Source organism: Grampus griseus (assembly GCF_964374135.1).
Source record: "Grampus griseus genome assembly, chromosome: 1".
NCBI lineage: Eukaryota > Metazoa > Chordata > Mammalia > Artiodactyla > Delphinidae > Grampus > Grampus griseus.
In genome coordinates this window covers 126,930,160-126,944,516 of record NC_139017.1, presented here as the reverse complement: position 1 = coordinate 126,944,516, position 14,357 = coordinate 126,930,160, and the positions used below count along the sequence as shown (strand labels likewise).

General features: G+C 37.9%; 1 protein-coding gene across 1 annotated transcript in view; it reads left to right on the top strand.

Annotated features, from left to right (window-relative positions):
* Nucleotides 1–3,257: 3,257 nt before the first annotated feature.
* PDE4B (phosphodiesterase 4B) overlaps nucleotides 3,258–14,357 on the top strand; it is a gene marked incomplete at its 5' end in the record, with an annotated part of 484,828 nt that continues 473,728 nt past the window's right edge. The window contains 2 exons of the mRNA XM_082674895.1: nucleotides 3,258–3,299; nucleotides 9,089–9,327. Coding sequence (XP_082531021.1) covers nucleotides 3,258–3,299; nucleotides 9,089–9,327 — 281 coding nt within the window. The remainder of the gene's footprint in view (nucleotides 3,300–9,088; nucleotides 9,328–14,357) is intronic.

Sequence of the window (14,357 nt, the reverse complement as noted above, 5' to 3'; positions counted from 1 at the left end):
TAATGGAACCCAGGGAAACCTATCTCCTTAGAGAGGGGTGACTGCAGGAGCTGTGATCTAGAGTAGAGGGCTTTTGCCACTATTACACTCTAGCCAGCAGAGAGGAACCTTTCTTTCCCCCTGTCTTCCTGCTGCACTTCCCAGGAGCCAGAGGGCTAGAGAGCCCATGGACTCAGTCTGTGAGGACCAGCCTCCTAGGGCAGAGCCAGGATGGAGAAGGTGTTGGAGTGGATCTTGAGGGGCAAACGTAAACTATCTAGAAAACAATCTCTCCTCTCTTTTATTTGGTTTTATCGGTTTGGCCAAAAAGTTCGTTCGGGTTTTTCATACCATCTTACGGAAAACCCGAACGCACTTTTTTGCCAACCCAATATATAATGGATGCTGGGTTTTATTTCTGAATGTAAAAGTAATATATTTTATTTTCTTTTTCTTTTTTTTGGCGGTACGTGGGCCTGTCACTGTTGTGGCCTCTCCCGTTGCGGAGCACAGGCTCCGGATGCGCAGGCTCAGCGGCCATGGCTCACGGGCCCAGCCGCTCCGCGGCATGTGGGATCTTCCCGGACCGGGGCACGAACCCGTGTCCTCTGCATCGGCAGGCGGACTCTCAACCACTGCTCCACCAGGGAAGCCCAAAGTAATAATATTTTAAATGTAGAACATTTGGAAAACTTCCTTGTGACTTGAGATCTTGCTTTTTCCTAGCCAGGACGTGCTCCCAGTTGGAGGCACATGAATTTATCCAGTCATCTCTCACACTCAAAGTGTTTTAAAACATAAGTTTATTTTCATGGCTAAGACCTCACAAAAATACTGTTGCATGCCCCAAATCTACTGATGTTACCCTGGAACATGTCTTTCTGCCTGCCATAAATTTCCTTAGCATGGCATCTTCCTGCATGTGTCACACCCTTAGTACATTAAATTCTTTCCCATATTTTTGCACACCATACACTTTTCTATTATCTCCACTAAACAAATTCTACTTATTATTTAAGGCTAAAAAGAAACGTCATTTCCTTCCCAAAGTCTTCCCTGAAACCTAAGCATTTTAACATTTAATTATATTCTTTGATTCGCTCATTTTACAAACATATTTGAGAACCTACTCTGTACCAAGTGCACATTTAATATATGTAAGTCTTCCCTGCCAGACTAGACCTAAAATTCTTGAGGGCTGGGTTTGCATTGAGCTTCATCTGGATCCTAGAATGCCTTGTTCACGTCTAAGAAGCTATAGCTAAGGTCTTTCTCTTCATTTCTGCTGGGGAAACTTGATCCTTGTTTCTCCCTGCTGAAGACAGCCTAGAGATTTCTACTCCAGTTGTGTTGTTTTATCCTATTTTTAAGTGCATTTCCTGCCAAGCAAAATAGATCATTTTCTTGGCTCAGAAAAGAATACACCACAAAAATTTGGAAAATATGAAAAAGAAAGAAAAACCTCCAATAACTCTTATATAATGTTCACTGTTTTAATTTTACACAGCTTCTTTAGTAATTTTCTATGCTCATATTTTTACAGAATTATACTGATTGGGGATATCTAATCCTATATCCTGCATTTGAAACTTACATCTTTTAATCTTGCTTTTTCTTGCTTAGGAGTATAAACATTTTTTTTCAGGTTCGGCCTTATACAGGCACTCAAGACTGAACATAACAGATAAAATGCCTGTTATTTGTTGACTTTTGTTAAGTTTCAAGCAGCCTTTGAGTAAAAAACTCTAAAATTCTGCCTATTCCTCTTTGGTCAGTGTTAGAGGAGTTCAGTAATTGTAATCATTCCTTGGTGTATGTTGAGGAAATTCTTTTCCTTGGCATATTGAATTGAACACCTGAAAGGCCTGTGGGGTTCTCTCCCTAGAAGACTTATAAAGGCAAAGTTTCTCCCTCCCCCCACTCTCTTATCCACTCTGTCAGTTTCACTGCCAACTCCTGCATAATGTCATCAAATTATGTGTTAGAAATTCAACCCTGGTTTCCTGGGTGATGGGACAATGCCACTACTTAGTATTCCTAGTCACATAGCTACAATTCCATCACGCTCTTAATCTATATATATCTTCGTGTTCGAGAAGCAGACTTTTCAAATCAGGCCTGTATTAAGAATTTTAAATGTACAGAGTGAGAAAACATAGGAGCTTCTTGAGCTCAGCATCGATGCAGGCCATTTTTGATGTTAAGATCTTGAGAATCCGCCATGTGGACCAACGCTTCTTGGATTCAATGGTTTCTATACTGTACCTTTTCCAGTTCAATTCTGCAAACTCAGAATTCTTCATATTCTCTTCTAGACTACTGTATGTCTGAACTTTAAACTTGGGCCTGTTTCAATAGCCTGAGTTTTCATAAACCAGTGACTCTTTTTCCTCTGGAGCTGGCACAAGTGGGGTGCATCCTTAAATTTTGGTAACGTTTTTGAGTTTCTTTGTTGCTGTAGTGGCTTCCAGTGATCTACACAAAACAAATGTCATGAACTGCAGTGTCTCTGCTTCAGAATGCCCAAGTTTGTGTGATTTAAACCAGGGAATACTAGCTCTTTCGAACTATTGGTTGCTAAAATTCTCTGTGATGAATACTTGCCTATGTACTTATATGTGTAAGAGGTTTAAACTGATGGTACCATTGAAATTAAGATTTTTTTTTGGTCATGCATATTTTTGTATTGGTTTTCTTTCTTTTCCTGTTTTCCTTGACAATAGTATCAATGGATCATATTCGTTAAATTCTAAATCTGCCATGTTTTAGCTCTGTTACCTTGGCCCAATTATTTTTCTGATCCTCTGTTCTCTCATTAGAAAAAATAGATGAAAATAATCTCACAGATTGTTATGGGGATCAAATGAAATATTATATGGGCAAGTACTTTGTAAGTTTAAAGCCTTTCACTAATACATATTATTTCTGTATTCTTAAGGATCATTGATTATTTGGGAGCCTAACTGTTATCCTCTATTCTTTTTCTCTCCTCTCAAATACCTTTGCACTGATGTCTTGGATTTTTGCGTTTTGTGAACCTCTTTCCTCACGTGTTAGATTTAATTGGCTTGGTAAATTGTGATATTTACTTATACACGTGACTTGTGTACATTCAAATATTAGTGTGGAGAATACAACTAAGCTACTTATTTGTATTTAAGGATACCGAACTGTTCTTTTTTGTGTGTGTCTTGTTTTCCCCTGCAGGTCTTAAAAATTGTCAGCAAAGCTGCACTGAATAACAGACGCCCTAAAAGGGGCTGCTGTTCCCCTTTATAATGAAGAAAAGCAGGAGTGTGATGACAGTGACGGCCGACGATGTAAGTTCCAAACATCAGAGTTGCCGATTCCACCCACTCTTTGCTCAATAAAGAAGTCACTCCATAATTCTGTTCCAAGGCAAGCAGAGTTGTCTAATAGTACCACTCTGCCTCTAGGTGCTTCTGTGACCTGGACATTGCCAGCCCTTGGACCCAACACTCTGCATGCTAGGCAGCAGGCACACTGCCCTCTCTGCAGCTTGGAGATGGGCTCAGTTTGAACTTTGTGATTTTCATTTACAAAACCACCAATCTGTGGAAATTTTTCTTTTCACCCTGTTTTCATTTCTTTTTTTCTTTTTCTTTTTTTTCCGCTACGCAGGCCTCTCACTGTTGTGGCCTCTCCCGTTGCGGAGCACAGGCTCCAGACGCGCAGGCTCAGTGGCCATGGCTCATGGGCCCAGCCGCTCCATGGCATGTGGGATCTTCCCGGACTGGGGCACGAACCCGTGTCCCCTGCATTGGCAGGCGGACTCTCAACCACTGCGCCACCAGGGAAGCCCCTGTTTGCATTTCTTGATGACTTTCTTGCACACTTTTATCCAAGTTCAGCTGATCCTTGAGTCATCTCCTATGGTGGGGTCTTTGACAGCTGTTTGAAACCCATCCTCTAGGACTTGGCTCAAGTGTGGGCCTCAGACCAGCAGCACTAGCGTCACCTGTGTATTTATTAGAAATGCAGAATTTCAGAACCATCCCTCAGACCTAAAGTTCAGAATTTATTCCCAGGGTGATTACATATGTACATTAGGTACATAGGTAAATTTCCATTATCTTCACTAAACGAATTCTACTTATTATTTAAGGCTAAAAAGAAACCGCATTTCCTTCCCAAGCTTTCCTTGAAAGCTAAGGATTTTAACATTTAATTATATTCTTTGATTTACTCATTTTACAAATATTTTTGAGGACCTACTATGTACCAAGTACATTTTTAATATACGTAAGTCCCAGGCTGACTACATATGTACATTATATTTGAGAAGCTCTGCTCTGGGTCATTTGAGGAAGTCTGTAGACTCATCATTTTTAATAGCTTTGCCTCTTGGTCAGCTGATATTATCTTTTTTGCTTTCAATTGACCAGTCCCCCATTAGTGTGTTTTTAATTGTCCAGTGTTTACTCAGCTTCTGTTTGTAATTGAGCCAAAAATTATATGCCACTAATCAGATGTGCAGAAGGAAGGAAGGGAGGGAGGAAGGAAAAAGAAGTCATTTTCCTTGCTGTCTGTAATAGCTCATCTTGTTAAACTTCTATTTCACAGATGGGGGAGGGGCTGGGAGGAACTTGAACTTGGTAATTAATAATGTAAACTGGTATCTTTTGAGTAAATGCCCAGTTTATGAGTATTTCTCCAAGTTCTTACTCCTTCCCTTCCATGTAGGCAAGTGGGAAAACAACATTAATTCACATTATAGTCACAGGTGTGTGGTATTATTGTCCTTGTCTTATATTTCCGCTGGTTCTTACTGTTGTCCTATTGAGGAATAGCTCATTTCCCCAGATATTTGGTTGTCAGTCTCTGCCCTTGATCCAGTGTGCTTAGGCACATGGTAGGTATAACAGGTGATGAGTGCTCTCAGCCTGAGCAGGGGACCTTCTCAGCTCGCTGTAAATTTGACATTCTCCCCTGCTCCCTGGGCTCTTCACCTAACCTTTCAGTGGAGCTCTGATTGTTTAAAAGACTCAGCTTTGCTTTCTGTGCAGCCCTTTGGGCTGCTCACCCCATGAACCCCTGGTCCCTTTACCTTATGCTGCAGAAAACCCCTTGAAGAGCAAGCTGAGGCTAATTCTGTTTCCTTCTCTGTCCCTATCTGGGTTTGTAAGAACTTCTAGGACCCGCAAATGCAGAGTGAGACTTCGTTGTGCCATGAGGCTCTTGCCCACCAAAGCACACTCCTTTGCCATTGCCTTTTCTACTCTTTTGTGTTGAGACACTTGGTTAGTGATCTAGTCTCATCACCTGTGCCATATTTCCTTTTCTTCTTTCCCCCTTCCCTGCTCCTTGACCACAAGGGAACTGCCCTTAAGTCATATTCTAAGTCCTCAGTACCAGCGGTAAAAAGCTGTGTTCAGACCTTCATGCTCTGGTTAGGATATCTAAGGGGAAACTTCTGGAATTTGGAAATTCTGTTTCTCTTAAAAAAAAAAAGCTTGGGGTTGTCCTATAATACTATTTGTATACTGTGTGCTCCAGATTCTATTTCTTTGGAAGAATAAAACTAAACAATGCATCCTGTCTATAAAGGATGATCAATGATTTTTTTCCTCTTCATTCTATCATTGCAGTAATAATCCTAATCCTCTCTAAGGTAATGGTTACCACAATCAAAAGACAAGGAAGGTTGCATAGAAGAATGTACAAAAAAGAAAAGCACATTTGAAGAATACTAACCCCACCTAGACTGGTGGGGTTAGTATTATTACCTAGATTTGCACTGTCCGACATGGTAGCCACTAGCCACACGTGACTATTAAGCACTAGTACGAATGGGGAGGTGCTGTAAATGTGAAATACATCTTGGATTTTGATTACATAATAGTACAAATAGAAAAGAATGTAAAATATGTTATTAATAATTTTTGATATAGATTACATGTTGAAATGACAATATTTTGGATATACTAAGCTAAGTAAAATATACTATTAAAAGTAATTTCACCTGTTTCCTTTTTTTTTACTTTTTTAATGTGACTACTAGAATATTTAAAATTATACATTTGGCTCCCATTTGTGGCTTATACTTTATTTCTGGTGGACAGTCATAACCTAAAACTTTTCACCATGCACCTCAACCTTTCCAGTATACTACAGAAGATCATATCAAATGTTACACACAGTATCTCTTCCCTTACAACAAAAGCAAATTGGCAGATATTATATTTTTTTATACCACACTCTGAAGAAAGGTTCACCCTTAAGTCAAGGATATTTTATTATATTCTCATTATTTCAGCTCAACAGTTACTCAGCGATTTAAATATTCACCTAATATTAATTTAGCACCTATTATACACTCCACACTGGTTAGGTTCTAGGGATTAGAGTCCTTGTCCCTTTGTAGCTTATATTCTAGAGGGGAGGGTGTACATCAATCAATAAATTATAAAATAATCCCAGCTATGATAAGAACTGTGGAGAAAAATGAAGTTGGTCAGGGGGCAAAAAATGGTTGGACGGTGACAATAGGTGTTCATAGAAGGATAACATGAAGAGAGGGAATATGGACAGTGAGGACATATAAGCATTGAGGGAGTGAGCCCTGTGAAGACCTGGGGGAAGAGAGTTTCTGGCAAAGGGAACAGCGTGATTTCCAAAAGTAACGTTCAAATTAATGTTTTTTCCCCCCAAATCTTTGATCTGATGTGTGGTGTAGTTGGCCAGTATCATGCTGATTAAAATAGAAAAATAAGTCCAAGATCACCAATTCAGTAGTTTAGAATTGACTGAATTAGATTTTGCCTTTGAGGATGTTAGCAAATTTGGGGCAGTGATTATGAGTATGAATTAGAAAGTTTGAGGTAATTATGAATAACTCAACTTAGGTTAATGTGTTTGCATAACAATGTTACTGTTTTTAGTATTTAACTTAATTTCTAAAAAGCTATTCCATTAAGCTCTTTTGTGGCAATGCATTTGCACATTAACTGAGGTCTTTTGAAACAAATTCTTCAAAGAATGGCTACAAATCTGTAAATTCAAGCTTGTTCACAAGTCAGTATGGGATATATTTTGTGATAGGTGTGACTTTGTTACTTTTCAAATAACAAGTACCAAATAAATACCCATTTAGTTTATTCACTGAAATTAAACCTGGTTGGTAATATTTCCATTTCTAAAAGAGGAAAAATATCCAATAACTTTATTATAAGACTATTGTGGTTGGTGGTTTAACTAAGTGACATCTCATTTCTGTTCTTTGGTAGAGTGTTTCTTGTATGGGTGGTAAAGTATATGCTTTACCACCCATACAAGAAACACTGCTTTGCTTTCCAGATAATCAGTGCTTTCTTTACATGCATATTTGGAACAAACTGAGTTATAAAAGTTCTGACTTTTAGTTTGTTCTTGAATCTCTTTAGGAAGACTTTGTCTCTCCTAAGACTTCCTGTCTCCTCAACTAGTCTCTAAGTCTTTTGAGAAAGAAACTTACATATACTATGCTTTCTCCTCAGCCTATTTCTAACACATACACATGCGCGCGCGCACACACACACACGCACACACATATAAGTGCTATGCCTACAGTAGATTTAATATAACCAGTTACTAAACAGTAAAACACTGGCCACATTCCAGAATATTTCAAACTCTGGAAAATTGTAAATTGTTTTGTCTCCTTCCTGTTACTGAATTGTGGTTCTACTGAATTTTAAATAAGTGGTATTCCAAAACCATAAGTCAAGCACAAAAAATATGATGATATCCCATTTCCAGGTGGAGAGAGTGGGGCCCCTGAAAATTGTCAGGCCTATTCATGCCCAGATTTTCATCATGAAAATGTGGTTTTGCATGGATGAGATAAGCATAATCACTAGAATGCAGGTTCTGTCTCTTTTTGCTGTTGTATCCTTTCTTAAGTAGCACAGAGCAAGACTTTAATAGGTGTGCAGAAAATATTTGTTGAATGAACCCAGGTAGACCCTTAAACTTGAGTTAATTATCCTTGTATGAACTAGTATAGGGATGGGTGGAGGAGTGGTGCGCGGAGAACTTTAGTTTGTTTAAACCTAAGGCAGTCTAGTCCCAGGCTCTCCTAAGTCTGTTCTGAAGGGCTAGTAGGAAATACCTGTCTTTTTAGGGCTACAGAATGACTTCCAGGTGAGAGACCTTGACCTGGTGTTAGGACTTCCATTATTGCTTAAGATACGAGTGGAGAGTGACAGTTACAACTTTTAAACTCCAAGTTGCTATCAGTGGCTACCTGCATTGCTGTAACATTTCTTGTCTTCAAGCCGGTATGAATGGTGATGCAGGCAGAGGTTCTTTTGGGGCTTCCACTCCCCACAGTACCAGGAACCAGAGTCACCAAGAGATATAGGAAGAATGAATAACTCTTATTACTGGTTATAATACAATGCCTCTATCTTCTCACAAGTATTTCATTCATGTCAGCATTAGGGCATATATTGAACACATGGCAGTTCAATTCGGGACCAGATAAAGTATATTCTTTTTCTGAGCTCTTATATGTTTGACCAGAAAAAAAAACCCACCCCCAAATCCCCTCAACTCTGAGGAGACCTTTTATAAGAATAGGAAAAGTCAGTTACCCGGTTACCCACAATTATGAGTATCTTGCTGGCCTGAGATAGAAAATATATTTACTTTAAAACATTGAACAAGAAATGTTATAATTTAGCTAGTATAGCTTGTTCCCGTGTTGCAGAATGATGACCCTGATGTCCAAAATATATTTTCTATGAAAAGCTTTCGTTTTAGCAAGTGAAAAAAGAGAAAGAAAAAAAGAATAATTTAAAAAAAGAGAAAGAAGATAAAAAGCCCTGCAATCCACATGCTTCTAACGGGAAAATATTATCAACAGTCCTGAAGATCACCAAGACTATGCAACTAATGTGTCTAAAATTTGAGAATTAGCCCTTGTGCCTACGTGTTTTCTCTTAAGCTTTTGACGTCAGTGTTCGATTCTGATTGTGAGATAATGAATCAGGACTTTATGAGTGACAGCTTGATCATTTAGCTTCTTATTTTACTCCATCGTGCATCATTTTAAACATTTGAATTTCATTTTCTTTTTCTCTTTTTTCTTTCCCTGTGGTTCCTCTAGAATGTTAAAGATTATTTTGAATGCAACTTGAGTAAATCCTACAGTTCTTCTAGTAACACACTTGGGATCGACCTCTGGAGAGGGAGAAGGTGTTGCTCAGGAAACTTGCAGTTGCCACCACTGTCCCAAAGACAGAGCGGAAGGGCAAGGACTCCTGAGGGAGATGGCATTTCCAGACCGACCACGCTTCCTTTGGTGACACTTCCAAGCATTGCTATTACAACTGTGAGCCAGGAGTGGTGAGTAGCCCCCAACTTAAATGTCAGTTCTAAGTTTTATTTTCCAGTTACTCCCGGTACAATTTCTTGTTATTAAAATGTTAGTTATCTGTGGAGTAACTAAGGCTTTTGACATTTTGAGAATTTGTTTCCCTTCGGGTAGCAAAATGAGGAGTGGAGGTATCTCCTACCTCTTAAGATTGGAAGGGGCCTATTGAGGAAGGAATGAGATGCATTTTTATTAATGACAAGGAAAGCAAAATTACTGCCTATGATCTTTTTTTAAAAAAAAACTATTAGTGTATGTCAATATGATGTTTTAATTTAGAAAAGCAAAATTATATGAGTGCCTAAAGGAAGTAAAACATATATATTATATAGATGAATGACAGGATATTCTTATTACTGTACTCAAAATATAATTATTCTTAGCTTCTTTGTATAATCCCACTTTACTAATTTCAGTTTGTGGTTATCTAGAAAATAAAACACTTCATTATAAATCAAAAAAGGAATGAAGATTGTACTATGAGAGATGCTTGGACTGTTTTGCAGAGTCTATGTTTGTGAAACAGGCTATTTTAATCTAGTGTTGAAACGTTAATTGAATACGTATAATTTATAACTGTGGTTAAAATTGTGCCATGATATTTCTTCAAATACGTGTTTTTAATCACATATTTAGTTTTTAGCACTTTCTCTGGTTTTTATTTTTGCTCTACATAATTTCCAAATATTTTCCAAGAATAGTCTGCTTACATAACAGGGAGGCTTATTAAAAAGAAAAATATTTTCTCTATGTTTTATTTTAAATTATAATAATATGGTGCTTTAAAAATCACTTTTCATTTAACTCATTTGTTAAGGAGAAAAACTAAATATATTAAATCATTGTGCAATAATATCACAGTAAATCCTTAAAATATGTAGTTTTTATGGTGTGCTGTATACCCTTGCCATATGCTGAGCTGTACAGTGCTGATGAGTAGTCCATTATGTGCTCATTGAATGATGCAGGAAGTCTTTTAGTTGGTGGTTATCAAATACACTAAGAATTAGATCACTGAGACTTCAGCTATCACAGTTATTAGCCTGAAATGGTTCATCATTCTGTATGTGATAGAGAAGCATGTGAACATGTCGTAGGGGGAATGGGTTAAAAATTTGAAAAGCACTGACTAACATCTGCTCCTCAGCTGAATTAACATTAGAATAGTCATAACCAATCATTGAGCACTAAAATGGGCATATTGTTTCTGCATTGCTTACTCAGTCACATAACTTATGTGTTTAGTCTTGGTTTGCTTCTGCATGATGGCAGATTTGGAGTTCAGAAGATTTCCACAGAGTTATTTTTCAGCAGGTTGGCACTGGTGCAGTATTACCAGTTGTTACAATATTGAAATGCTTCCATACCAGTTGGTAAATACGTGCCTTCTTGAGCTCTCTGATTGCCCTTATTACTATTCCAGATGCTTCCCCAGAAGCAAATTCCTTACAAACCAACAACTAAAGAGGTGATGACTGGCACAGCAGGAGTCCAGTTTTGTTGGTCGTTGGTGTTTTATGTGTTAGAATAACACTCCAGATAAAATGTACCTTGCAATGTTAGAGTACCTTGCGATGCTGGAGTTCATTTTACTCAAAGACCCTTTGGGAGTTGCAGAATTGTTCCTTCCTTAGAAGTATCGAATCTAGACTCTGACATGTGGGGCACACTTGTCTACCTTTCTAAATTGAATATATTCATCTGTACAAAGAGAGTAATTGTACTTACCTCATAGGCTATTGTAAGGATTAAATATGGTAATATCTCCAAAATACCTAGTTTAGTAAAAAGCACATGTTAGACAATCAACAAACATTAGTTTCTCTTCTCTTGATCATTATCCATTAAAGCCTTTTGAAAATTAGAAACCATGTTTCAAGTATCACTAGCCTCATGATGAGTGAAATGGAAGATTTAGCCATTATCCAGTTTGTCATGCAGTCAGCCAACACCACATATTAGTAATTCATTCATAATATGTCCGTTTTTTTTCAGTTACCTGGATAGTTTTTAAAGTGTGAGAGTATTCAGTCATTGACTCCAAATTTATTTTTAAGTATAAGCAGCTAAAAGCATATCAATACATCCCTTAAAAATACTTCCTTTGCAATATTGATGAATACTGGTGGAATTGCTGGCAGAGGAATCTAATTGAAAAATCATTTGATTAGAAGTGAGGAAGTAGGGTTCCAGATACTATCATTGCCATCAACTTGATGAAAGGTCCTAGAGGTAAGGGGTGCAGCCTACAATCATGTGTGAGAAAGAATTATACTCACTACTTAGAACACGGAGAATGTGGAATCAATCTCCAGGTCTAGACAAGGGGTCAATAAGCTTTTTCTGCCAGTTAGTAAATATTTTTGGCTTTGTGGGCTTTATAGTCTCTGTTGCCACTATTCAACACTGCCATTGTAGTGTGAACATGGCCGTAGACTGTACATAAATGAATGTGTAGCTCAGCTCCCATGAAACTTTACTTACATAAACAGGCAGCAAGCTAGATTTTGCCTGCCAGTCAGTTTGATGACTCCTATTCTAGACTAGTAAAAATCTCTAGGATATGACTCCTGCTCTGATAATTGCTTTGACAATTTTTTTGTAACTGGGTGAAACTGACCTTGAGTTCCTGGTTGGTGTTCTAAATATGTCAACAGTCTGGGAATATGTGCTACAGATCAAGTATTTAAAGCCAGTGAAGGAATTTGAGCGAGAACAAATGAAAGTTACTGCCCAAGGTATATAAAGTTAAATAGAAAAACATTGATATAAATTTAGCCCTTGTTTGGGGAGAGTATATTGGTGAAGAGAGGTGGCCATCACTGCAGGCAAAAGGCCTGGAATGGAAGGACAATGATTTGATTTACTATGGAGAAAGAAAGAGTGAGGACCTGAGTCCAGTTGGGTGGACTTCCATCTTGCTACCTTTGGATGAGTTTCTTTATCCTACAAAAACTCAAATGAATAAACAGTGGAGATGTTACAGCTTTTCAGAGTTGTGTGAGAAAGAAAATGTAATATATGTAGCACTTAGTGGTTATTTTGATGTTATTGTTATTATTGTTTTTTTATTGTTATACCTGGACTGAATAGCCAGAATTATGCATTTTCTATTATTGGGGGTTCTGGAGGAACTTCACCACTTGAGTTATTGGAACCATCTTGGAAATATGATGAAAGAAGAAGTCAGATATGAAAACAAGATGTTATTCTCATTACTGATAACGTTAATATTGGAATATGTACTCTGTGTCTGTGGGCAAGTAGGCTGCTAACGCTGTACACCGTAATCATACAGACTTACCACCCAGTAATAGGAGGTGCTGGGCCTGTGCAGGGAGCCCTCGTCCTCAGAGGGAGAATCTACCTCTATGAAATTTGAAAATGGTGGAGTTGTAGAATCATGCCCCGGTGAGACAGTACGAAGGAAGGACTGAGTTGTGCATGTCTACTTTCTCCTTCTGGAAAGACCAGTGCAGATTCAATTACTCCTTCTTTCCAGGGAAGACTGAGTAAAAAGGCAGAAGGAGGTTATGAATCTTAAGCTGGTGGCATCCCTGACACTTGGAAGACACATCAAAAAGTGGGAAAAATACATTCTTCCTGACATTCCCCAACTTTTTCCCCCCTCTTTTCACCGTTAGTCTGGGGTCATACTTGGGATGTGGCCAATGCCAAGCCTCTGGTGGTCTTCACTTTTTGAATAATTAAAGCAGTTTATTGATCTACCAAATTTATCAAAGCAATGTCACCACAACCAAATTAGGAAAATAAGCCAATACTCAGCCTTGAATGTCTACAGTTAATCTATAATTTTAACTTTCCTCCATGAGGATCTTTTAGCTCTTTAACCCCTTCTAACCCTTCCCTGTTTACAGTTTTTAATTATCTATATATTTTAACCCCCAAATACACTAGCTCTCTGTCTGGGATCACTTGCCTTTTTGCTTGAAGTAAGTCCTTTAGAATTTATTCTTATTTTTTGGTTTGTTTCTCTGAAAATGTCCTTATTTTGCTCTCATTCTTGAAAGTGTTTTCTTTTTCATTATGTAGCAGTTTCTTTATTTCAATACTTTACCCCTTACCTTTTGGCTTCCATTACTGTTGTTGGGAAAATGGCTGTAAGTCTAATTGTTTTTCTGTGTAAATAATCTGCATTTTTTTGGCGGGGTGGGCTCTTGATTTCTGAATTCCATCTTTGATGTAACTAGGGGTGGATTTCCTTTTATTTATCCTATATGAGATTTACTGGACTTCTCAAATATGTCAGTTGGTATCTTTCTCATCAGATCTGGAATATTCTTTGTTATTATCTCTTCAGATATTTTCTCTGCCAGTCTTTTGCTCCTCTGCTATTGGATTTATGATTAAATGTATTTTGAATCTACTTCTTTATCTTCCATTTCTTTTCATGTCTTTCATATATATGTAATTAGAAATTTTGTCTTTCTGGGCTGTATTCTGGTAATTGCTTTTGGTCTGCCTTCTGGTTTGCTAATTCTCTTTTCAACTACATTAAATTTGCTGTTAAATCTATTATATTGAGTATTTCAATTTTGATGATTGTATTTTCTGTTTTTAAAGTTTGTATTTATTTAGTTTTTAAACATGTGAGGTAATTTTATGTAGTTTTCTTTTCCCTACATGTGTTAGTTATCTATTGCTGTATAATGAATAATCCCCAAATTTAATGGCTTAAAGTAACAAACATTTGTTATCTTATATTTTCTGTGGGTCAGGAATCTAGTTGTGGCCTAGCTGGGTGCCTCTGACTGGGTCCCTCACAAGGCCAAAGTCAAGTTATTAGCCAGTGTTACAATCATTTCAATGGTTGACTGGGTGGGAGGGATCTGCTTCCAAGCTCACTCACACAGTTTTTGACAGGTTCACCTCCTTACTGACTGATGACTGGAAACATCAGTTTTTTGCTATATGGGCCTCTCCATTGTGCTACTCATAACATGACAGTTTGCTTTTTATGGAGCAAGAGTTTTTGATAGAG